The following is a 27,319-nucleotide window of genomic DNA, read 5'->3' as shown; positions in this document are numbered from 1 at the left end:
CCTCCAGCTCAAGGACTAAGGGGTGGCTAGAGGAAGACCCCTGACACATCCTCACCATCTTTGAGCATGTTCAGCATCCTGTATCCTTTGCATCAGAACTATTTCAATTACTTTAATGGTGGTTTGATCATATGACATAGAACTGGACTGGAAACTGCTAAAGCCGAAAGGTAAATGTCTCGCTGGACCTGACTGGTCCTTGTAACTGGCTCCCTATCGGAGTTGGCACTCCCAAGAGTACCCATATGGCTGTTTTTAAGTTGATTTTTCTGGCTAATCCTAAACTGCTATAGTGGTTGTTTGCAAAGGTTTATTGCATTTAGTGAAACATAGTGATATATTCATTTTTAAATAATATTCATATTACGGAAACCTCTAGTGGATTTTTGTTATTGAGGTGTCTATTTAAAGATAAACATATAATATGTTTTTATAAATTGGGGTATTTTTCTTGTGTTGTGTTTTTTGTCTTATTTAGTGTTGTTGGTCCTACTTAATGCTTTACACTGGTTTCTATAAAGCCTGACTTTTCTGAGCCGTAGTTACCCAGGATTGAGCTAAGGTTTTCCAAACAAAATGAACTGCCCCTGATACGGAGTTGTGACATTATGACACATTGAGGTTACAAAAAAACACCATACAATAATATACATTTCTCACAGTAGTGTATAGGGAGTCTCAGGAGGAGTGGCAGAGGTAACTCGCTATACGGAATTTAGCAGGACTGGGAATAGAAGTATAAAGAAAGGCATATATTTGTGGACTAAATCATTGTCTTTCCATTCTTGTGGGCAGAGATAGTGATTGTTAGGAGTGGTGGGCGAGCCACTGAAAGCTCAAGCCAGGCTCGAACCTGAAGCTTGGCTTTGGCTCAGCTCAAGGTCATGATGGAACTTCAAACCTATAACAAGGTTGAGCTTTCATGTGGCTTCTGCTTGCCTCCCTCCAGCTACCGAGAATGTGGCGGTATGGCTAGAGCTGCTAACTTTGAGACTGGGATCAGGTTCCTAGGTTCAAGTCTCAGTTTTGGCTCAACATCCTGTGATTCTGGACAAATCAATTAGTATCCCCGTGCCAAAAACAATAAATATGATCTTGTGTAATGTAACTGGTGCTCATGTAAAGCACTCCAATACCTTCATGTATGGTTTGAGTTATACAGAAAAATGCACAAAGAGTTAAAAAAAAGCCTTAATATAAGGAATGACAAATGGCCACAGATTTACTGGTAGATCTGTATAAAGTAAAACCAGAAAACCTAGATGAATCACAGCTTCCCGCTTAAACCGTGTGATCTTAGGCAAATATTTTTTCACCAAAACTAATTTTTCTTCATTGTGACGTATGAAAGCATTCTCCAATATGTGAGTTTAGAATACCAGTTGTACAAAAACCTACTGTGTTTGATTCAATAGATTATAATGTTGCTCTTTAATAATCTGGGCCACATAAGGGGTTTACATGACAACTTTCTTGCCTCTTAGCTCACTAATGGTTCATGTTTAAAAACTTTTAATAAGTGCTTCTCAGTGCAGTGCTATAATGGGACGTATTAATGTCAAAGCTTCCACATGTTAAAAAATTTCACTTTTTTGATTTTCAAGCGAAGCCAGACCCTTGACATGGATCGGCTCTGGCTTGGCTCTCCATGTTGATTTATTGGCTCACCCACCTCTAATTGTTAGACTTGACACTCTTGGGTGGCAATCCCCCAAACGTTTTGCCTCCACTCCTCCTGTCTTGCTGAATTTGTTTTTATTGCCTTTGGGACTCTCTGCACTTTACCACTGCTAACCATTGCTAATGTGCTTTCTACTAAAAACATTTACGGGCCGATTACGATGTCGGTTGGAAAGCCTCCAACGCTAGTCGGATGCTTTCCAACCGACGCAGTCAGTTTGCGGTCCAACTGCCTGATTAAGATATCAGCGGTCGGAGCGTAAACCGGCCGGTCATTCCGACTTGGTTCCGACCGGCTCTCAGAGTCTTCCAGCTGTCTGGTCGTCGTTTCAGCCATCGGGATTACAAAGTTGGTTTCCCACAGCCTTTCTGTGCCAGCGTTTCCTACATTAAAAAAGACTGTCGGAAAGCAACTTTGGGGTCCCTAGCAGAGCCCCATTGCCTCTGTGGTCTACGGTCAGTGGTCGAGGGGGTACCTAGGGTACCACTCTGTAAAATCCGGCACTATGTGGCAGGCACCATGGGATCCCTGCCACAGGGTGCAGGGTTTTACACACTCTCCCATTTCTCTATAGAAGCCTGTATTATGGCTGGTTTACAGGCGTGACACAAGGTCCCATAGAGAACAGTGGGAATTCGACCGAACAGTGTTTGGCTGCATCAGGTGGTTGGAACCGCCGACCTCAGTTCGGTCGGTCCCGAGTCAAGACCGTGTCGGTCAGAGGCAACTCCGACCGACATTGTAATAAGCCCTTTAATGTACTTGTAAGTCCCTGGTAAATGGTACTACATGTACTCAGCGCCTATACATTAAATGCTAATGCTACTAGTGGGCATGCAGCACTGACTGTGCCACCACCTAAAGCAGCACTTTAAAACATGGCTCAGGAATTCCACTGCAGCCCATAGTGTAGTTTTAAACTGTCATTTTGACTTGGTGGAATGAACCTTTTGCCAGTCCTAAACTTTCCTTTTTAATACACATAAGTAACTCCTAAAATAGTTTCTAACAGGTCCTAGGGCAGGGTGCATGGTATTTGAAAAGTAGGACAGGAGTACTTAATTTATACATGTGATGGTAGTGAAAACTCCTAAAGTCATTTTTCTTTGTGGTAATGCCTATCTCTCCCACTGACCAACACTAGGTTACCTTATTACATTTAATATGAGATAACTTGGGGTTCGAAGCAGAAAAAGATATGCTGTTTACACTTAAAAGAAATGGAATTTAAAATCCTTTTTAATGGTAAAGGTGTATTTTAAGGTAGAATTCTGAAAATGCCACTTTTAGAATGTTGACATGTTCTTGTCCCAACCATTTGTGCCTTCTGTCAGTATCCTGGGTCACATGACTATGAATAACTCTGCTGTTGGGGTTTCTGTATTACTCCCTTTCAGTGAAGCAAAGGGAACTATGTGTGGGCAGGATAAGCCACCCTGCCAAGATGGCTAGGGGTGTAGCTGTACTCTTTCTCCACTTGCACTTCAAAGAAAGAGCTTGCCTCTCCACTTGCACTTCAAAGAAAGAGCTTGCCTCCAGCACACACCAAGCAACCTGACACCAGCATTTTTGTCACCCCAGACAGTTTGGAGCCTTGACAGGGGAAGAGAACAACTTTCCAGAAACCACAATGGGTCAAGAGCAGGGTGCCTCCCCCATACACAAAGGCTGGCACCAGGTATATATATTAGACCCCCAAAACCACTTGTCAGATCACGTCTGGACTTGTGGCTTGTGGCAGACCCAGAGGAAGAACTGCCCTGCTGCTGGAAAGACTGCCCTGCTGCCTAAAGAAGGCAGACCGGACCTGGCCCTTGAGCCCAGGGTCACCCCTACAAACTTCAGAGCCCATTCTCCCGGGTTGTAAGAGCATCAGCCATTACGATATATAGAGAGGCCATGCACCATTATTCGATGGCTAACTCTAAACTGGCTGTAACGAACCCTGTCACGTTTGGTATCAAACAACATGTTGGAACCCATTCAATTCCATGCACTGTAAAGCTCCTCCGGGAGGCCCTCAGTGCTCCCAGTACCAGTCTTCTAGACCCGAACAGCACAAAATGGCTGCTGCCGACCCGAGACACGATTGTGCCCTCCTGCTGCTGAGCCAGGCTCGAGCAGAAGAAGGCAGGACAATAGGTATCCTGTCACAGGGAGGTGTGACCACCTCCCAGACAGGGTTTAGTGTATTGGGGTAGGGTGGGAGTGCTTTCCAGTGCCACTAAGTCTACTTGAGGGGCAGATTTGGTGCCCTCCTTGCATAGTCCAGTCCAAACCAGCTCAGGAAGCCGTTGGGTCCCACTCTGGTGTGAAACTGGACAAAGGACATGGGAGTAACCTACTCACTGAACGATCCCTCCCCTGGGAGAGAACCCTGAATCGTCCCAACCCTTTCCTTAGGCTACTTAAGGGCTTACATGTGGGTGGTTCCCTAGATTCGTCGTTGAACAAGATTCAATTCAAGACACCACTTCATCTTCGACCGTCTGGACACTATGAACTTCATTGGACCTTGCTCTGGGCTTCGAGACTGCAATTGGGAAGGCTCCTGCTATTCCTGGTCTCATTGTCCTGCTCGTCTGCTGCAACATCTTTGCTTGTGCTTCATACAGGAACCTTCCAGGGCCTGTGGATATCCAAGACACCTGAAGGAATCTCCCTTGATGTGAAGGAGTCACTTCCCTGCATCTGCAGGCACCGCAATAAATGTGCCTGTTCAGCTGATCATGGGCTCCCACAGACTCCGAAAGGCTCAGCAACACAGGTGGCGGTTCTTCACATCCCTTGAGGCCTGTCCTATCCTCTCACTAAGTTGAGGCCAGTATCCCTTGTCGGAGCCGCAGCAACCAAACCCCTGTGCACTACGTCAACTTGTCGTTGCAAAGGCTTGTTGGCTTCCTTCTTCCAAGATCTTCGGGCTCCAAGTAGCCCCAACCTAAAGCATCTCCTGTGACCAAGAGGTCTTCGCCCTCACAGCATCACATGCACCTTGGGCATGCATCTTTGGTGAGCTGCTCGAGGTCCTCTTGCGACTCCAGTGCCTCTATCTGAGGGTCTTCCTTGATTTCAACAGGCTCCCCCGATTGCTTGGAGCATGTTGTGACTCCCCTGCTTGTGAGGAGTCACCTGGACCTTGCTGGTCCTGACACTGCACCTTTTTTGCTTTCCACGTTGGTTGCGGTTGCCAAGACTTGTTGGTGCTCCCGACGGACACCAACCCCTCAATTATCAACAACCGACATGGAACAGCTTGTGAACGGCTCCTAGTCTTCCACAGTGTCACCTGGTCAGCACAGCTTCAGCTCCAAATGCGATCCAGTGCACACAACGAAATTAGTTTTATTAATTTGTATGTTAATTTACCTGTAAACCTCCGTAATCAATAGTTTACTACCCCCCACTCTGCCCCTCCCTCTCCCCACGTCACCGCCCTGCAGTTACTCCTACTACCAACCGCGGCTGTGACCAGACATTGAAAGGGCCTTGCTGGACAGTGCGACGAGATACGACACACTCTCAAAAAGAATTGGATTATTCCGCACACTTGCTAGAGGTTTTAAAAATATTCCAGTTTAGTTCGCTTAAATAAATGCAGTGAAAAACATAAGTAAAAGCGACTTCAAAGCTAATTTGACAGGGAGCAGAAACACATTAGCAACCCCAGGGCGTGTTATTTACCAACTCTTTGATGTCAGCGGGAGGAAAGATACGGGCGACTTTGTGCATCTTCGGAAAGGTGCAAGATTCGAATGAACCACGCAGGCGTCAATTTTCTGCTTCCATTAAACTGTTTCTAAAAGACATGCACATGTTTCCGATGGGCAGTATCTCTGGTTGCACGTGCACTGACTTTGAAGTATTGGACTGTTTCATAGGCTCCTCTTCAGAAAATTCATTAAAACCCGTGACTTGCTTCGGATCTGAGAGGCTGCCATTTCAGTCAATTTTTCCAGTGCTTCAAATGAAGTGCCAGAAGGTAAGGTTCCCCGAGAAAGAGAATGCACAAAGATGCAATGGTCAGCATAAAACACCTGTGTGGAATAACTAGTCTATGAATACTACCCATGTTTCAAGGGCGCTTCAAACGATGCCAGGGTGTACAGAATGCTGAGGAGATTCATGAGAATGATTTCTAAAAAAGATATATTTTTAAAAAGGGTGAATTTTTTGGGGGGTTCGATGAACATTGTTCCTCGTTGTCCGATCGAGAATAGAGAGCAGCATGTTTTCCAGTGTGGGCCTATTAAACCACAGTTTGACAACTTATGCAGTAAAGGTGGGACGAAGGAACCTGCTGTTTTGATGTGCATTGTGGCTTTTATGAAGAGTAATAAGGAGTAAGAAACAAACACTGGGAAAGTCAATGGGTCTGAAAGTCTGAGCTAATTTTAAAAAACTGATATTGAAAAAAAGTGCAGAAATGCCAATATTAATTTTCTTATGGAGAGGTTTTGGAGAGTCAAGATTATATTTCATACTCAGAACCAGAGGCGGCTCCTCCGCTATGGTGGAGGAGCGTTGCCCCACTGCAGTGCAAAGAAAATAAAAATACAATGATGATAACACAATGTTATTATCATTTTATTGTTCAATGTGGACTTGGAGCCGGGTTAGTGTGGGGCAGGGCTGGGCTGAAGAATTTTTTTATTAACAGTGTTTTCACTTTTACTGTAATGATTTTAATTAATCGAACAGTTAATAAAATTCAGGGGGAAATATGTACACCATAAGTGCGCATGTCAGTTTGTGCAGCTGTCTTGGGCTGGCCATACAGACATGCACACTTAACATTTCTCACAGGCACTGCCTAAGCGGCCAAATAGGCAGCTCAGACCAATCCCAACACTCCTGACATGCTAATGACAGCAGCGTTGTGATTGGTTTAGGGGAGTCTAGGAGCCTGTGTGCTACCATTCCGTGCTGCCGGGAAGAGAAGAGGAAGGAGGAGAGATGGCGGCAATTCACAGGTAAGTGTACTTTTTGTATCCCCCCTGCCCACCATGCCTGTTCCGCAGCAGCTGCCACTGGAGCTAATAGCTTTATCAATGCATTTTTCTTTGCCATTAACATGCCACTATGGCTCCCATGCATCACAATTAGGTTGGGATTCAACTCGTGAGTTTCACTCCCCAGAATTCTGGGGAGGTGCAAAAATAATCTGTGAGACTCCACTCAATTCTGTAAACAGGCAGAAATAGGCATGTCGCACTGCTCACGCTGTGATTTACCTATGGGAACTCGTTCTGCACTGAAAAACCAGCTCAAATGGCATCACTCAGTGTGCTAGAGGTCTCAGATTCTCCAGTGGTTGTTGCTGCCGCTCAAGTAGATTTTCTACTCGAGCGGAAGCTTTCTGACCGTGAACGGCCCACATTGAAGAAATCTCGCCGGGTGACCTCCTAGTGACCGAAAATTGTGCTAGGGAATGCCAAATCTCACACACGCTCGCCAACTTATCGTTTTCAAGCCACACACAAGAAAAAACTCCGCAATGTGGCAGTTGGCAGAATTTACCCGGAACTCCGCATTACAAGTGTAATGCCCAGTGGCCAAAATTCCGTCTGTTCCACCGGTGGAGCGGAATATATTGCCCACCCCTAATCACAATGCATGTAAACACATGATTCATGATGCATGAGTATGCACATGGACATATGGTCGGCGTTTGTGCAATGGGTTCCTGAGCCCATGCTTACTGCCAGTGTCCACCATGTGCCCATGGTGTACCTGAGCAGACTTCATTTTTTGTCAAAGATGTAATCATACCTGTAGTACTTCACCATGCACAGGAAACTTATCTCTTAAAAGATCGCCAAGTAAGAGGCTCCTTCTTTTAAGAACAGTGACTTGCAATACACACTATGAAAAACAAATGCATAAGTAAACACCATTCCTGTGAATTCCATAAGTATTAGAAGAATTTTTCAGCTGGCATTACATTCAACATTTTGGAAAATGCCTTTCTTCGGCTTGGCGTTTGTTCACCGAAACAGGTTGATACTCAAGAGAAAAGTAATTTTATTTCACTAGTATTTATTGAAGAAACAAATATTTACGCATGCCTGTATATCTAGTCAGGCTGGAGGTGTACTTTCATTTTTGAGTCATACTAATTTTAACTTAACCTAACAAAAGAACTGCCAACAAGGTGAAACTGAAACTGTTAGAATTATTAGAATTAGTTAATATCTTTGGAAGATTTTGTTTACTGTCTGTAAGCTATTGCAACAAAAATAATATCCTTTGCCTGGTTTTTGCTGTAGACTTGGCGGCCTGTTTGAAGCCTTTTTGCGTTCAGGAAGGGGATGCTTTGTTAGGGCATCCTTAGGGCTCTTTTAGTTTGCTGTTGCCAGTCACTGAACTTTGTCTGCCACCAATTTCTACCCCATCTCTCACTCACAGGACGTTAAATGTTGCCCGGTCCAGGCTCCAGTCCTCTTCAGATACTATGTGCGTCATTACGATGGCGGTCGGACGAGCGTCCGACCACGATCATAACGGGATGGAGTCCGCCCGACATGTAGTCGGCGGTTCCACCTGCCTTATTACGATGAGACCACCGTGGAGGCAGTCATAAACATTCCTTTTTCAATTGCGGCTTGTGCTGCGGCCCAGAAAAGGGCCCCAGCACAAGCCACAATTGAGAAAGGCTTGTTTTTAAGCATCCATGCACTATGTGCAAGGCACCATATATTGCCTGGCACACGGTGCATGGATGTTTTGGGGGGCACCACATGTGCCCCCTTGGTTTCATAGCGGAGGCCCACAGGGGACTGGGGCACTGTTAGGGGCCCCAAAGTCTCATTCCGTCTGCCTTTACATGGTGTTGTGACCACCATGTAAAGGCAGCGGGAAAAGGGACATCGTAATCTCTACGGCGGTGCCTCCACAGGCACTGCCCCCGTTGTAGAGATTATGGTCCGACCGACGCTCCGAAGAGCTCCTTGAGCCTGTCGGAGGCGTTGGTTGGTCCCTCTGCCCGCTAAACTCCGTCCAACCGCATCATTTTGCGGCATCAGAACGCAGCCTCCGATGTCGGACGGACATCCACCGACAGCCTGTTGGTGGCGATCCGCTCGACATCATAATCGGGCCCTATGTGTTTAGAAGTGTATGCTGCTGGTTGACTTTCCTGCTAACAGCATTCAGTGGCAGGAATGATAGATATGGAATGCACACCTTGCTGAAGTCATTCCCAAACAAACTGGCAGAAAATGTAAATGTTAAACTTTCTATTGTGAGCAATGCAAATAACTATGCATGGATGAGAAAGAAGTTTCATATCTTCAATACAAAATGTATTTTCCTAATGGTTGTGAAAGAATGTATAAGGAAAATTAAATATCCCGACCTTTTATTTAAAGCTGGAAGTAATCCACAACAAACAGTTAGTTGCAAAATGTCTGGTGAGAACTTATGGGTAGCAACTTTAATTGGGTGGTCGATTTGATTTGCCCTAAATGGCACACACATATGCAGTTTCACTCACTTTCCAACCAAAGTTTATTTGAGGAATTTTGGTGCATCAGCATCACTGCTATATACATTCATCTTGTGATGATTGGATGAGTGCGAGGTCGGAGAGAACATTTACTAGATATGTATTCCTGTAGTGGCACGGGCAGTCGAGCTGGCTGCTTCTGATTTCTTGGACATAGTATTCTGACCAAAAAACGCATACAGAAAACAACACCAGAAAATAAGATTAAAATATCAGAGCAGCTGTAAACTCAATTAGAAAAAATTTGCAGTAAACACTTCAGGAAGCTTTTCCTTGAACTTCAAATTTCTGTTGTGTCACTTCAGATATGTCACATGATCTGACAACCTCACAAACAAGCACCACACTATTTTTTTTTTAGGTTGCAGCGCCTCACTAACTTTGAGTCTCTCACGTAAAAATCACCATGAAGGCACCATCAGGCTAGACTTCACACTGACAAACCTCAGCCTGCAGTAGGAGACTGCTGGAAAAACATCAGGGCACTAACAGAAATTCATGGAGTTTCTTGGGAATCCTTAAGTAATGGAAAACAGACTAAAATCTGCCATGTCGGGTCTTATGTGACCTTTTTTCGATGAATCTCCATTTGCACAGCAACCCGATGCTCTGGTGTGAGCTTCTCCTTGGCCTCAGCAGTCTCCTGCTGCCAATGTCAACAGGAGGGGTGGGCGGAATTTGCGTAGTCGCTCTATGCAAAGCTCCCCGAAACTGTAAAAATCTCCGTGAGCACGCAGAAATTCCACGAACACGCGGAATTGCTTGTTCGCAATGCTTTTTTCCTGTTCACGAACACTGTTCACGTGCTTGGGGGGAAAAATCTCACAAACATGCATTTTGAGAACGCGGAAGAGCAAAAAATTCCGCGAAGCCGCAGAACGCAGAATTTTGGGCAATTCTGAGTTCTCCGCGGAGCGCTAAATTACCCAAATTCCACGAGCGGAACCGAATTTACTGCCCAGGCCTAAGCAGGATGCTGCAGTCCTTAAGGAAAATACCGAAATGAAAAGGAGTTCCCATGCCTGAATTAAAGAAATCTCACATGTAAATCCATAAAAAGAATGAGAGTAAACACTAGGAAAATTAGTTCCAGGACCCAGCCTTGATGCACGTGATGTCTGCAAAGGAGACACAAGCAAGAGTCTGATTGGAGGATGGAGGACCCTGAATGGCCCCAGGCCAGGGCGAGTCCAAAGAGTCCATAGGCGGTGTGTGGTGTGATCAAAGTACTGTAAGCTAGTTGATGGTCTGTCTGATGACGTCGGACTCACCTCATTAATGTAAAGACTGGAAAATTTAGGGTTGAGCAAGTAATGTGATCAAGTGTCTCTGTGTATAACAGCCATATTTAAATACCAGTTTTTTTCACTTCTGAAGTGATCAAATGGTTATTTAATCAGTTGGGCATATTTTTTTAAACTGTAAAATAATGTGTTAATGTTACTGGTAGCGCTGTGCTGTGAACTTTGCCATGGAATGATTTTTAAAGCAACCACAGCTGAAGAGGCTCATATGACAGCCTGGCAGTGCATGGCACAGCTTAAATCAACCTACTTTGTAGCCAGTGCAGCTATTAAATATTAATGTTTCTATAGTGCTCTAATGGGACTGTGTGCCCGGCAAGCAGAAATCGTAGGAGATTGTAAACGGCAGGATGAAAAGGAAGGCTCAGAGCCTGCTGTGAATATGAATGATACAGAGGTCTGGTGATGCTTCACCAGGGCCGACTTTAGTGCTGGTGGCGCACATGCGACAATCTTTGTTGGCACCACCCCATTGACCTCCTTCTCCACGGAATCCTCCCCTATCACCCTCTACCTGTGCCCCATATCTCTCCGGAACACCCTCTCTCACATACATTTCATTTGTTTTATAGCACTACTCATACCAGTGTAAGGTGTCAGAGCACTTTACATCACACACATTTCTTTTTTGGGGGAGTTTTATATAGCTGGAACTAGACCCGTAGGTATCAGATTGTTTCACATGAGCACCAGTTGCATTACAGAAGGACACATTCATTTTTGTTAGGCAAGGGGCAATTACTTGACATGCCTAGAAACACAGAATGTTGATCATCCTTGCAAGACTCAAACCCGGTTTTCCAGCTCCAAGGTGACTGCTTTAGCAATTAGCCGACATTACACAGAGACATGAATCATATGTGTGTAAATAAGTCTATAGGAAATGTGACCTAAGACAATGAAGTTTACAAGGTGTAGAAATACTAGTAGGCGGTATATGTTAGGTGCCTTTGGTCTGGAGAAGCTCAAATTCCAGATTTAAATCATACTACAGTGTTTGGCTTTTCTAATAACAATGCATTTCTACCCAAATAAATCCTTTTTAGTAACATTTGGAGAATGAAAGACTGAGGGGAAAACATAACGCTCTAACATATACCATGCAGTTTGTATGCAGCTCTATGATGACAGTTCATTGGTCAGTCTGATTGTCAGGATTGTAACTTATGAACTGCAAACAGACGCAGAATTTACATTGTAACAAAAGCAGAAACTCACTGAGCTTTTTATATCAAATACAATTCCGTGATCTGCATGGTACACATTCTTTGAAGCAGGCATATTGACCCTCTACAATACTTTATGATGAGTCAAAACTGTCACTAGACAAAACTCTGATCTCTCTCCGGAGGGACATTAGTCACTAGAGTTATTTTGACATTTTTATTGTTGCTTAAAAACTCCTAGACACACAAGGTACTCTGCAGCAGATGATTTCTAACCCATCAGATATTTCCAAACACAGCTTTCTCCCAGCTCAGCGTCAAGTGCAGCTGCACAGGTCCTACCACCCTAAAGCTGGCCCTATGTTTCACACCTCCTGCCAAATACATTAAAAAAGCATCCTGTGGTAGGAAAAAAATGTTTGCTATCTGTTTAAAATGCATATACTGTACAATATCAGAAATGACGTGTGATAAATAAGTTGTTTTTTTTAGATGCCGCTCGTAGGCGAGTAGTACGTGAAGGGTAAGCCCAATAAACCCTTGAGGGCTTAGGCAGATATATTGAAATAGTGAGATTGCCAACAAGGGATTTTATTTTAGTTACTTAGTTCAATTTCTTTGTTGTTACGATTGAAAGTGTATTTTAGATCAATTATACACATACAATAAATGTTATGAAAGATGAAAAAGTACACACACGGGAATGAATTGTGAATAAAACACAAGTCTTTTTATATATCAATCAAAATCAAAATAAGGGGGATACACAAGGGAACAATAAATTTCAGGCAGTGTAACATGAAAGATGGGTTAACTTAGGTCCACATTTCATCAAAAAGCATCTATTTCCAAGTAGTTTTAACAGAGATTAATTTCATAAATGAAAAGAAATCAGCTGTAATTATCAAATAATACGGAATTAGATGATGGTGTCGACGTTTCGGTCTTGGTGGCAGAAGTCCGTCAGACCATCTTCAGGACAGTTAATATTTGCACAAATGATCCTTTGTGGATTCAGGGAGAGCGAACAACTCAATCTTCCTTTTTGTATGTTTTTGTCAAACCGTATCGGATGAGTCTAATTGTTGACAAAATAACTCCTACATGGAGATCCGTAAATGAAAAAATCCTCGTTTGTTCTGATGTCTTTTTATTTTTAGGTTTTGAATCAGACTTCGAAAAAGCTCCGCCGTAGTCGGGAACGCCTCGAAGGCGAGGACATTCTTCGTTTTAATTCCTTTTAACCCGCAACTGCCCCGGAGGAGCTGACTGGGCATACATCATAGCGCTACTTACCTTCCAAGGCTGCCATCGTTGCTGGGACTGCGAGGACCAGTGTGCTTTGCCAGGTCTTTGCTCACCGCACCTGGGTCCTCTTCCTGGCTCCACCTCTCACTTCTCTTGGCTACATAACGCCTCGCGGCCCCCGCTTCGCGGGAGCCGCTCGTAGGCGAGGACATTCTTCGTTTTAATTCCTTTTAACCCACAACTGCCCCGGAGGAGCTGACTGGGCATACATCATAGCGCTACTTACCTTCCAAGGCTGCCATTGTTGCTGGGACTGCGAGGACCAGTGTGCTTTGCCAGGTCTTTGCTCACCGCACCTGGGTCCTCTTCCTGGCTCCACCTCTCTCGGCTATATCACTCACGCCCATTTTCTCGTGAGCGGGACGCATGCGGGGCGCAGTCCGGGGCGAAGCCCGGGCAAAGGGTGGGCCCGTTTAAGCCCGTTCAAGCACGGACAAGACTGGACCGGGCCTCTCCCCTTGGCTTTTTTTCGCGTTTTTAATGCAACCAATGGCTACGCGGAAGAAAACATTGCTGTCATCTCCCATGGTCCCAGGTACATTGGACAATTTCCTTATTAGGGCCAATTCTGTGGTCAATAACGAGCTAAATATATTAGAAAGACGCCTCTCGGAGGGTATTGAAAGTACCAGAAGATCTTCATTAGGTCTACTTGCATCGGTTAGATCTCCTGAGAATATGAACAATTCCCACACTGCTTTAATGGACAGTATTGATCAAATGATTGACTCAGTCTTGCAGGAGTTGAGAATTAGTATATCCTCTCGGCGGGACTCGCTTCAACCTATCCCCGAGAGCTCATCTGTCCCCTTATCTGATCCTGTTTTAGTTGGGGGGAGTGAAGCAATGTTGAAAGCAGTGCACGGTGCACGGGAGGGAGCTGTACCTAAAAGGAAATGTGTAAGGAAGCTTAAGGGTGGGAAAAAGGCAAGAATAGATATTATTCGTGAAGCTCCAGTTGAGGTCGCTCCTAAGGTGCCCACGGGGCCAATTGAAACCCTTATTGTAATATCTACTCCAATATGTGAACAAACACTTTCTCTGCCTCCTTCCTCCACTTCCGCTGAGGGAATGGGAGGAGACAAAGATTGCTTAATTAACACTCTAGTAAATGCCCTGAAGGATTTCTTTGATCCCTTAATGGTCAGATTTGATTCCATTAATGTTAGGCTAAAAGAAATAGAAATGGCTTCAGGGGTTATTATTAATTGCTTGAAGAACAATGGTATGATTCGTCCCCAAATCGAAAGTGTACCACAATTGAATTTGGTTGATGTCACGTTCCCGACTACTTCTAATTCTGTTGGTCTGTCTAAATCTATAGGACCAAATCATATAACTTCAATAGGTGAACCCTCATTACCCCCAAACTTACCATCCCCCACTGGTGTCACGTCCCCAATACCACAGAAACATTTATCTTACCCTCCAAGGTCCCCTAATCATGCTCCTAAACTGGACCCAATTAAAGTAGGGAGTATCCTTAACGGTAATAGGGATATCGGCAATAGAGATCCGGGTAACTTAAGATGGAAAGATGTAGTGAATCTACCCCCTGACGCAGCTCCTTATGTAATAGTTCTGGCCGGAGTTCCTGAGCTTCCTAATCCTGATCTGGAAACTTACGACTCTTTAAAAAACAAAGTTACCAGTTGGTTGAATACTCACAGGCCTCTCCCTCCATTTATGACAGCTTGTGTTCTGATGGTTAGGAGGATCAGCTGGCTGGGAAATACCATGAAGCATAGCAAGGGTGATTGCGTTGTGGTGAATTTTAGAAACCCCAAGACTGTGTCATACATTCTTAACTGGAGGGGGAACCAGGGTGCCTCATCTATTCAACCTCTTTCATTATCTTCTTTCTATCCTCCATCTAACAAATATGCACACACAGGGAATGTTGATGATTGAATAAGGGTGGGACCAATTTCTCGCAGTCGAAAGCCCACCAACTCTAGGTATAACCAGTCCACCTTGCATGACTATTCTTGTTATAATAGGTTTAGTTGCCTTGAGGAGGTCGATTGACTGCAAGGCGAGAATATCTCCTATGGAGACAAGGGAGAGCCTCGCTGTCTATCACCGACGTTGGTAGTTTCCCTCCCCGACATCGGCCATTCTCGACTGACCCCCATTTTATCGGAAGAACTTACATCTGGAAATTCCCCTGATATCCCCAGTGGTCGATCTTCACTAAGAATTCTCTCCTGGAATATAGCTGGCCTTTCCAATAAGCTCAATTGTTCTGAATGGGGCTCATTCATAGACCTGCATGACATTTGCTATTTCCAGGAGACATGGGCTAGGGAAGAGCACCATCGTGTGGGGTTTGCTTCCTTTTTTGTCCCAGCTAAGTGGGGAGGTAAGGGTCGACCCTCAGGTGGTCTTATAATCTGGGTTGCGACACACTTGGGCTGTAGTGCCACTGTTTTGGATACAGGGTCTGCTTTTGAAATGGCGGTCTGGCTTACATCTGGCCTTGATTAATGTATATTCAAGACCGGTTAGTTTTTCTGTAGAGTCAGGGGCCGTTGAAGTGTTATCCACTGTATTGTTTAAAATTCCTGAGGGCACTCTCTTAGTGGTGGGTGGAGATTTCAATTCCCACTTTGAACCACTTGAGGGGTTGCTGGATGCTATTGATCAGGAGGAGGATAACCTATGGAAAATTCCATCTGTGGTGGGACCTACTGTAAGATCCTGGACTCCATTGGCTCTACAAATTACCTCTCTAGCATTGGCTCATTCTCTTAGAGCATGCAATGGGCGAACAAAATCTGATAATCCCTCTAAACCTACCTTTAACAAATTTGGTAGAGAGGCTCGACTTGATTATATATTTGTCCAGTGTAAGGAATGGAATCGAGTCCAGGATTTTGTGGTGCTCTCTAGGGGAGAGAGCGACCATAATCCCCTGATTTTGGACTTCCTGTTACCAGGTTTCGGTAAGCCTGAATCTCTATTGCAACTGGATAGAAATAATATTCTCGTTCTTTCTAATAATAGACGTAGGGTAAAATGGGCTAAATTAGCCAGAAACCCAGATGATATATCTAAAGTCTATGCTAGTGTCAGCCCAGTTTGGAAGAAATGGCTGTCATCACCCAGCATCAACCTCTGTCAGATTTTAATGGAAAAATTGCCGTAAGAGAATAACGCATTATTCTCCAGCTTAATAGATATCATGAACCCTTTAGCTCCCTTTAGGAGAAGGCCATGTAGGAAGTACCCATGGTATAACAGGGCGTGTAGACTAGCAAAGACAGAATTTATGAATGCATTAAAGGAAAATGATAGTAGAGATGTTATTCGCCAAAGGAGACGAGCCTATCGATATCTCATTCATCACGCTAAGCATGAGTGGGGTAACGACAATTGGGCTACCCTAACAACTGCTTTGGCGGATAGGGACTCACGGAGGTTCTGGCAGATTGTGACTACTGGATCAGCTGTGCCGGATTTTGGAATCAAACCGAACATTGCTTCAGAAGCTTGGGAAGACAATTTTAGTCTTTTATATAAGGGCGACTTTCTTATTACGGAGTCCCTCTGGGATGATCTGCCGTTGAGTGATGTTCCAGAGACTGATTTGATTAGTTTTACTCTCGCGTAGGTACAAGTTGCTATTTCTGCTCTTCCTGCGGGCAAAGCTCCAGGGCTTGATAGGGTCCCCGGAGATTTATACAAACATGAACCTAGAGTCTGGGCACCCTCCCTTTTAACAATTTTTAATGCCATTTCTATGGGTATGCCGATTCCCCGCACCTGGTTGGGTGCGGAGGTGGTCCCTATTTTTAAGAAGGGGTCACCCCTCCTCCCAGCTAATTATAGGCCTATCAGCCTGATAGATGTAGCCCAAAAACTCTTTGCCAGGCTGATTTTAAACCGTCTCTTAGACTGGATTCAGGAGTTTGAGATTTTGAGCCATTACCAGGCTGGTTTCAGAAAGAGTGTATCTACTACTGACCAGGTTTTTAGACTGAATATGTTATTTTGGAAGACGGTTAAGGTAGAGGGCGGCTCCCTTTATACCGTCTTTGTAGATCTGCGTGCAGCCTTTGATCTGGTGCCACGCATGAAGCTATGGGTTGTTTTGCGTGATTTAGGAATTCCATCTTCCTTATTGGATATTATTATACGACTCCATAGTGACAACTTTGCCAAGGTCAGATGTGGGAGAGAAGGTAATCTGTCATCTAGCTTCCCCGTTAACAGGGGGGTCCGGCAAGGTTGTGTCCTGGCACCAACCCTGTTTTGTCTCTATGTAAATGGAGTCATCTCCCATTTGAACGCAGTCCTTAAAAGAGACGCTCCAAAGCACGCTGGTACAGGGATTTCGGCGATTATGTTCGCTGATGATACCCTGTTACTTGCTAAGTCCCCAATGGGTATCCAACGAGTTTTGGATGGTTTTGTCTCTTTTTGTCATGATCGGGGGTTGGAAATAAATACGGCTAAAACAAAGTTTATGATTTTTAATCCCCCGAAAACATCGCGTCCTAATCCGACTATTGACGGTGTTAGTTTGGAGAGAGTTCAGATGTTTGAGTATTTGGGACTGACTGTGAACGAGAACTTCGTTTGGACTCAACATCAGATTAAATCCCAACTAAAGTTAATGCAAAAAACCGGGGGGATCATTAAACTTTGGAATAAATCTCACATAAAACCTATTGGTCCGCTACTTGAGATTTATAAAATGCAGGCCAGAGGGGCAGTAACTTATGGCGCTGAGTTGTGGGGACACAATTGTGCCCAAGAAATCGTGGCCATCGAAAATAAATTTCTTCGGCATTTACTATCCCTTCCTAGTAGTACTCCCCTTCTCCCTCTTAGGTTAGATCTAGGAATAAGATCCATAAAGGAGGAATTAGGTTTAAAGCCCCTAACATTTTGGAGGCGTTTATGGGTAACACCTGAACTCACTGTTTACAGACAAGAACTTTTGGAACTATTAAAATATCCAATTATTCAAAAACTCCCTTGGCTAAAATACATAAAGGAAGAGTTTGACAGGTTGGGCTGCTCCCTTCTGTGGACAAAACCAGAAGAGGCTTGCAGAACTATATCCCGCAAAGACCTGGTCAGTAGGTATTATGAAAGTAATCAGTCTGTGTGGTTAGTGACTGATAAACTGGGCTCAATGACAAGTTCATTTTTATCAATGAAAGATTATTATAAGCTTGAGACAGTGCTGAACGATATCAATCCCACTGGTCTCAGGAAATTCTTTCTCCAATGGAGATACAACTCCCTTCCAATCAGAGCTCTTACGAGCAGATGGCACCCTCCATCTATTGCAAATTGTCCTGTCTGTACTGAGAAGCCAGAAAATTATGTTCATGTAATGTTTTTCTGTCCTTCGTACATGAAGTCCAGGAAGAAGTGGATTCTTCCCCTATGTAAAAAATGGGGCTTTAGGAAACATTTGGATGCTTATCGAATACTAAAATCTGATTCATCTCCACTAACTGTTTTTGCTGTTAGTACATTTTTAGCTGCAATGTGGAACATCAGAAGAAGATCTTTGGTATAATGAGATTATTCCCGCTGTATACGATCTGCTTAATGTCAGATGACTTTCCTAGAGGACATTTTTTCAGGCAACATCGACAATCTTTAATTTCATGGTTAATATCGCATTGATGATGCATTATTTTTGCATATTGGAAATTGTCAATGTTTTGTCTTATTATTATATGTTTTTCTTTTGGGACTCTTTGAAGTCGAAATAAAGAATAAAGAAAGAAATATATCAAATATTCCCTTATGAAGGAAACTCCTGCACTCCCTAGAAGTGCTGAAAGCAAAAGGAAAAGAGTTCCCGAAAGTCAGCATTTGAAATATATATCTCATCCAATCAGAACACTATGAGACAGAAATGCTTCTGGGTTCGACAAACACAAAACTCTGAGGAAAGTATCAAATCAAAATCAGACACCTGAGATAGACAACAGATCCATCCAATCATGAGCAAAGGGCAGGCCCAAAGCCCACTCAAAGTATATGTTATGTAATAAAAGCAATAGGTCTGCCAACCAACAGCTAAAGCAGTCTGTAGTTGAGACCTAATGAACTGTAAACTGTGCCAGAATCTATAGTAGTTTGCTAAGAAGTTAGTTGCGATTCAAAAGTAAACTCTATTGTACTTTGGGTCCTGTAAAGGCCCATTGGCTCAAATGTAGGGTTGTGCGCTTTGGAGCCCAAGATAATCACTTTATAAGTGGGGTTGCGTGATACTTTTCATGGTAGAATTCCTGTGGGTTTACACGTCTTCTCATGACTTGCAAGATAACCTGGCACTTTTCAGGTCAATGCAGGCATTGATTGTCTAGGCAGGCACTGCAGCTCTTCCTTATGCCTGTCGCCTTCTACATGCATTTGGCATGATCAGTTGCTTGGTAGCACTGCTCAGGGTTTCTAAGGCTTCTTATGTCCTAGGCTTTCGAGAGGCTTGTCTACTCAAATGCTGGCATAAATGCCTGACCTTTACTAATCCCTCATAGGTCTGCTTATTATGGATAAAGACCATTTCTAGAGTTGAATAATGGTAAGCATCCATTAGCCACCCCCCAAAGCCAATCAGAAATTAGCCCCCTATAATATGTGTTCATTTATCTAGTCCTGCCCTCCTTTGTTTGAGTGCCGCTCGAGCTTGGGACTCTGCTCTTTTCATCTACAACGCTATTGCCAGTGCTTGTTTGTGGGCGTGAGGGACTGCAAGGCCTTCCAGCGGAGTAATCACGATCACCTGAGGTCTCTTCCCGGACACTCCCCCTGTTCACCGGCTTACCTTAAAACGACTCGCGGCCCCCGCTTCGCGGGAGCCGCTCGAGCTTGGGACTTTGCTCTTTTCATCTACAACGCTATTGCCAGTGCTTGTTTGTGGGCGTGAGGGACTGCGAGGCCTTCCAGCGGAGTAATCACGATCACCTGAGGTCTCTTCCCGGACACTCCCCCTTCTCTCAACAGGCATGCTATAAAGGTCAACTATCACTACGCCCCGCGGGACGCGCGCCGGGCGAAGCCCGGGCCAAGGGCGGGCCCGTTTAAGCCCGTTAAAGACCGATCAAGACCAGACCGGGCTATCCCCCTAACACTTGCCACCTGATAGTTTGAAAACCTTTGTTACCCTTTGTTTGTTGTTGGCAACCTGTTGCTTTGCCACTTATTGCAACTATGGCAACTACAAGAGCAAGAGGTAGTAGGAACAAGACAGCAACGGAACTAAACAGTATTACTGGCCCTTTGGACAACTTCATTGTTAGAGCGAATTCTGTGATTGATCAAGGGATCGCACTTATGGAACGTAGAGTCTCCCAGGAGTTGGCACGGGCAAAACGATCTTCGTTGGGTCATTTTGCTTTAGTCAAAACTCCAACTAAACTAATTAAAGATGTGGTCCCTACAGATACTCAGCCGGCCCGTCAGAGCCTTCCCAACATGGTTGACCTGTCAGTATCAGCTTCTGAATTTCTTTCGGTTTTAGAACCAGACAGGTCCCTGACATGCTCTCACGATCCCTTGTTAGTTGAATCAACTGATACCCAGCGGAGGGGGAGTAGGGAGGGAGCAATACCTAAATCTTTAAAACCAGTTAAGAAAAGAAAACCGAGAAACATTAAGAAATCTAAAAAGCATCAGAAATTGTCAAGACCCATAGAAAAGGAGACCCACGAGCCACTATTAAGTGTTCAAGAGGGGGGACAAAATCATAGACAGCCTTCGTGTTGTAACCCCCGCCTAGACTCGCATAATGTTACGATGGATACAGATTGTATTACTGTTCCCCCTAGCTTAACTTCAACTAGCATGGCCATCGAGATAGATACTAAAATCTTTGATTATATGAGCAAACTGTTTAAACTGCACCTCTCTCCATTAGAGGCCAGATTAAAAGGCGTTGAAAAACAACTAAGCGAATTGACCGCTTTTATCAAACCTCTGAGTAAGCCTGGAGTAAATAGCGATGGAGTAAGGCAGCAAATCATTAATAATAATTCAACGGGGGTCCTGCGATCAAACAAAAGCTCATCTTTAAAAGACCCTAATTTAACTATTGATCCTACCGCACCAGAGATTAATTCACTTAGTAATGCTAGCAAACCTACTCAAATTAGCAAGCAGAAGGCTACTACACCTAGAAATACTGCTCTGATACCTAAGACAAATCTTAACGGAAGAGTATTACCGCAGAAATTATCCATCGATTTGCCCCCGGAAGTAACTCCCTACCTGGTGATCCTGACTGGGGTGCCAGAACTGAGGGAGGACGTAGAGGAGTCTATAGGATCTTTGAAAAACAAGGTACAACATTGGCTCAAGTCAAGACGGCCATTGCCTCCCAATAGGTCGAGCAAGATCCTTATAGTACGTAGAGTACCATGGGTAGGGCAAGGCAAAAAAACCCACGAAAGGGGATTGTATTTTGGTAAATTTCGATGACCCGGATACCGTCGACTACATTTGTTCATGGCCCAACCAGCTTAACAACGAAGATATTGCAACTATGCGATTGTCTTTTTTCTACCCACCTAGTAACCTCTATGAACCAGACTTCGATCGAAGTAGGGGTGTGGCAGGCACTCAAGACAGAGTAGCAGATAGTTGGGTGCGGGGTTGGCAAACAACCAGAGAAATACGCCCAATGGACAATTGGAGAGGAATACGGACCGATAACCGGTTTAGCTGCTTGGAATCGGTCGATTGACGCCCCTTGTCCACCACTCTTGAGGGCGTCCTTAGCGGGATCTCTAGTGAGCTAACCAAAAGAGGAACTAACTTATTAACTGAAACCCTAGGGATCATAACCGAGAGAATAGATCCCGAGACAGCAGTGAGCCATATTCTTCCTCGACTTACAACAGAGGATGCATCTTGTGGAGAGCTTGCAGGACCAATACACATCGTCCCCGAAAACGTTATGCCCAGCCAACATTCGCGATCACGCCAAGGAATGACTGCAGGAGTTAATTCCCTAAAGTCAGATTTAATAGATGGTATCGAGAATCCCCTTGTCTCGGAGCCGAAAAAAGTCCCCCAATGTAGCAAACTAGCCTTGTTATCATGGAACATTGCGGGCCTATCAAACAAAGTAATGGATCCTAGTTTTAGAGACTTTATCAACAAGTATGATATTATTTGCCTGCAAGAGTCCTGGGAAATTAAAGAGATCCATATTGAAGGGTATCGCACATTCGCTACTCCTGCAGTTCAGTCTAGGAGGGGCAGATCTTCGGGAGGTCTCTGTACGTATATTTGCAACACCGTAACCACGACTATAAAACTCTTGACCAATGATGGTCATGTCTTTTACCAGATTCTTTCCCTCGTTTTTGGAGGTAAATGACAAATTATCCTGGTGAATTTATATAACAATATTCCCAAGGGAGACTACAAGCACGCTTTTGAGGATATAAACAACTTGATCCATTATGGGACAGACCGGGATCATAAAGATACGTGTATTATCTTCTCTGGCGATTTTAATTGTCATTTATGCCCACATAGTAGCATGGGTACCTGCGGTTTGTTAAATCCTTTGGGGGAATGTTGTACTCATTTTGAGCACTCAACGTTAGGCAACCTATTGAACGTTTTAATTCACGATTGGAATTTGGGCTATGCCAATGAGCTCTGCAACCCACAAATTAGTTTTCAACCCACTTTTAACGGGCATGGACTACATTCTACAATAGACTTTACATTAATCACTACCAGCCATCGCCATAATATCCTCATGTTTAATACAGAGGATATTGCCATGAGTGATCATTTTCCCATCAGCATTATCTTTGATACTGGACTGAGGAATGGAAAACTACCAAATATAGTGGAAAATCTGTATGGTCATTCCATCCAAATGGCGAGGAAAAATGGATATGCAATTAAATGGAAAATGGTTGATCCCGTCAACTTCCTGCATAGCCTAATTACTGACCAGTACTTTAACATCATGACTTGCTTGGAAGATTCTCCAGATCCTAATATGGTCATTAAAGCCTTCCAGACGATTGCGATGCAAATATCTAACAACCTGACTGGAACGCCTAGAGAAGGGGGGGGAACAAAACCCGAGGGCTGGTTTAACTCTGAATGTAGTAAAGCCCATGCAAACCTGAAACAGTCTCTAAAAACCACGCCTAGAAATTACTCAGACATTAGAGCAGCCAGACTAGCTTACAAACTTACCTTACGAAAACGAAAACAAGAGATTAAGGAGAACGCCTGGACTGCCCTAGTAAAGGCGTCTTGTTTGAGAGACAATACTGCATTTTGGAAAGCAGTAAATGCTCCTTTTTTTGTGGACAGAAAAATCGACGTGATAGATTTGGCAATTGAACAATCTGCTTGGATAGATCACTACACTGAACTTTATAAGAAGGATGACCTGTTTAGTTTACTAACTCCAATACAAAGCACATCGAACAATAGCTTGTCCATTTCACCTGTGGGTTTCCCTCTGGAGATTTCGTTTTCTGTGACGGAAATGGAGCTAGCTCTATCTGAAAGTTCAAAAAACAAAGCCCCGGGCCCGGATGGGATTCCCATAGACCTATTTAAGGAAAATATCCCCTTTTGGGCCCCGCTCCTGACCAACTTATTAAACAGCTATAACAAAAAGGGTTTCCCTCTGACCTGGCAGGAAGCAATAATTGTCTCTATCTTTAAAAAGGGAGATCGTAATGATCCAAAATGTTATAGGCCCATCTCGCTGCTGGATTCGTTGATGAAAGTAGCCGGAAGACTCATCCTAAATAGATTACAATTATGGGCTAAAGACAGTGACATCCTTTCTAAATTTCAATATGGCTTTAAGGAGGGACTAGGCACAGTCGAACAAGGTCTTAATCTAGCTATAATAACTGCAAAATATACTATAGCTAAGAAGGGCAACCTTTTTATGACCTTTGTCAACTTAACCTCAGCCTTTGACTGCTTAAGCCATGAGCTTTTGTGGGACACTTTAAACTCACTAGGTATTGATCTGAATATTTTGAATTTTATTAAAGAGTTATATCGTGGAGCAGGAGCAAAGGTCCGCTTCGGCAAAAAAGGTGAATGCACAAATAAATTCCCTATTATGAAAGGTGTACGCCAGGGTTGCATCCTGGCTCCCTTTCTTTTTAATTTATACATAAATGGAGTGGCGGAGTTCTTATTAAAGCAGAAAGTAGATTACCCCCAAATAAATGGTGAGGCCGTTCCTATTTTATTATACGCTGATGATGCGGTCATCATGGCCAGAACCCAATTAGGCCTCCAAAAAGCGCTTACCACTTTCTCAATTTTCATGTCATCCAGGGGTCTAAAAATCAACACTGGAAAAACCTTTACCATGAGCTGTTCATCAGCGACCAAAGTTCCCTGTAATACTTTTTTAAATCAGTCAAAGATAGAATTAACACACACATTTTCTAATTTAGGGATTTTATTTAATTATAGGGGCTCTTGGACACCAGCAGTTAATACTAGGAATTTAGCTTTTGCTCGCTCACTTGGAGCTCTGAAACAGTTCGCAAACAAATTGGGAGGTAGACCCGTCCGTATCTTAATGGACATCTACAAAGCTAAATGTGTCTCAATTGCCACATACGGGGCCGGTATTTGGGGTATTGCAGACTGCCGGGAAATTCAAGTGAGGGAAAATATTTTCCTCCGGTATTTGCTAGCAGTCCCCAGGTCAACCTCCACGTATGTGTGCCACAATGAATTGGACATGACTTATATCTCTGATTTGATTAGAATTAGCCCTTTGTTATTATGGTATAAGATATGGACCTCATTAGCTACTACCTTAAATAGAGCTGTCTTATCTGATTGTATCACTCTTGAAAGAGCAAAAAATATCCACTGGTTAGCATATATAAAGGCTTTTCTAACAAATATGGGCCTACTACATTATTTCAACCATCCAACTTTATTATCCACGCTTTCAAGAAAGGAATTTAAAGACCGATGTCTCGCTTTCTTAGAAAATAGACGGTGGATTAAAGAAAGTACGAAAAAATCTGTTTCACAACATCAGTTACTCCTTCAGGGCTTCGGATTACAGTTTTATTTATCGCCTGACTATACCTGTTATGATAGAATGTTATTGGCTCGTTTGAGAACTGACTGTTATTATAGGCTAATCACATTTCCTGAAACAAATGATTGGTCGCCACATTTAATCAAATGTCCATGTGATGATATTTCCGAGCAATCATCTATCCATAGTCTTTTGTTCTGCAAATTCTATGCGTGGGGCAGGAAGAGACATTTGATTCCTTTATTGAAAACCTGGGGTCTAAGGCAGTGCAGACCAGCCTTTGTAAAACTGCTTATGCTCGAAGATGAAATGACAATTAAGGCTGTATCCAAATTTTTGAAATATGTAATTAGATGCAGATCTTCTATGTCCTAGTACCCTTCAATTTTATCCTCAAATAAGATCTTTTTATTAAGATACAATTAATTGGATTTATTTGTATATTCTTTTTTAATATGCGATTGTTGTATTTACTGTGCTTTTATGGTTTTTAATGAAATCGAATAAAGCTATCTTTGACTTGACTTGACTTGAGTTTTGCAAAAATTTACAATATGTAAGAGAGTTTTGAGAGACACTGATGAGCTGACAATTTTGAAACTGTGACTGGAAATGAGACCACTGTGTTCCTATTATAACAAAAAAAAAAATTCCTATGTGTAAAGCGTGAACATATCGCCCGCTTAAGGGTTTCAAGGCGCTGAAGGCCGTCGGGTAGATTAAGCGAGCTATTACCCAGAGTCACATGATGCTGAGCTGAGCTGCCACCAGCGATCGAACCATGAGCCCCGCGCACCTGAGTCGGCCACTCTGGCTGCTGCACCACACCTCTTCCTCTATTCAAGAATGTACTTGTCATCTTACACAAGATGTTTCTAGGACTATTTAAGAAACTAAATGTTTCAACTTCTCATGTTTGATTGCATACTTCATAAAGAGGCAGGCACTTAATAACACTGGCAATAAGGATCTTACTTTTGGGTACCTGCCCCACTGGTGCTCTCGCGTGGGCACAGGTGCTTGCTCATACGTGCGCATGCATACTCACATTACCATTCCAAGGTGGTGGATGGATATTTTGGGAATAAAGAAACTAAAGTATGCTTGTAGATGATTCTCAAATAAAGAGAAGCAAACAGCCCAATAGCAGTTCACACCTACCGGGCCCATGCAAAAGTAAGAAAAAAAATAAACAAACAAAAAACAATAAAATTAAGCGTAGAAATTGTACAGATGTGATAGCAATGGTCAAACTTGTGTGTAAAGGGATGTGAAGCAGTACAGAGAGAGCAGATGGGATAAAGTATAAAGAAAGCCATGTGCTCTTACAAAGTACCAAATCGCAAATGGAAAAATAAGTTCCTTCATGTCACCAGAGGAAGGATACAACAAATCCAATCAAAAATCATGAAAAAAAAGCTATGATCAAGAAGCAGTACAAGAATAGAGGTGGGAGCTATTGAGTCAGCAGTATAAAACTGAGATGAATAATAAAGTCATCCAATCATGTGCAAGGTGACGGCCCAAAGTTCACATATGTATAGTACTATCGACAAAAGGGAAGAACAACGAGTTATTAAAATCAAGTTATTAATGGGGTTTAATATTTTAGAAGACGTACGATGGTAGTTGAAAGCTGTTGATTAGTTTTAAAAATTTGAGTCACACCTTATAAATCATATCTGTGTTCTAGTGCCCCAGATTAACCCCAACGCCAGCAACCACTCAAAGGGTCGTGTAGAGTGAACACCGCTACAGGTGGTTCAGAATAAATTTTAACCAGACTCGGTACATTAAATGAAAGTAGTTACATTTTCTTACACATTTCTTACTCACAGCTTTACATTTTCTTATCCCCATTTAGGAGCGCAAACTTGCCTCGGGGAGGTCTCACGAAGGAAAAGGGTCATTGCTTCTGAAAGTAGAGAGCAAGTTAGAAATGCAGTTTAATTTGCAAAGAAATGGACGGAGCAGCCAGCTCTAACAGGCAGAAGGCGACCCATTTGTAACCCACGTATATCATTTTTTTCCATATAAAAGGAGCAAGAGGTGAGAGATTGCGAACATTCCTTTCGGGGCTCCTCTGCTGAACACCTAGAGAAAGCTCGCCTGGGTTTTCGCAGGACCTGGCTTTGCTTAAAACTTGGAGCCTCCTGCACTGTGGACATTTTAAACTCTTTAGGCGCATTTTGAAAGAGAATAGCGGGTTCCAGCATGGTGCGCGTGACAAGATTCAGCCCTCCCGACCCTGTGATGGAAAAAGCTGTCAGAGGTACTGTATTTACAATCTTTACTGCGTCACCTCGGCAGCGAGCTGACCCTGCT

At 43.5% G+C, this 27,319-nt stretch overlaps 1 protein-coding gene across 3 annotated transcripts in view; it reads left to right on the top strand.

Annotated features, from left to right (window-relative positions):
• ENOX1 (ecto-NOX disulfide-thiol exchanger 1) overlaps positions 1 to 27,319 on the top strand; it is a 2,037,207-nt gene that overhangs the window by 1,354,220 nt on the left and 655,668 nt on the right. The window contains exon 1 of one of the 3 annotated variants that reach the window (XM_085621816.1): positions 27,120 to 27,266. The exons of the other annotated variants lie outside the window; for them this stretch is intronic. Within the exon in view, the coding sequence (XP_085477942.1) occupies positions 27,209 to 27,266 (58 nt within the window). The 5' untranslated portion in view covers positions 27,120 to 27,208. Of the gene's footprint in view, positions 1 to 27,119; positions 27,267 to 27,319 lie in introns of those variants that run through there. 3 annotated transcript variants of the gene reach the window in all.

This window comes from Triturus cristatus, chromosome 8, assembly GCF_964204655.1.
Source record: "Triturus cristatus chromosome 8, aTriCri1.1, whole genome shotgun sequence".
Classification (NCBI taxonomy): domain Eukaryota; kingdom Metazoa; phylum Chordata; class Amphibia; order Caudata; family Salamandridae; genus Triturus; species Triturus cristatus.
The sequence above is the reverse complement of the archived record's forward strand: the minus strand, read 5'-3'. Positions and strand labels throughout refer to the sequence as shown.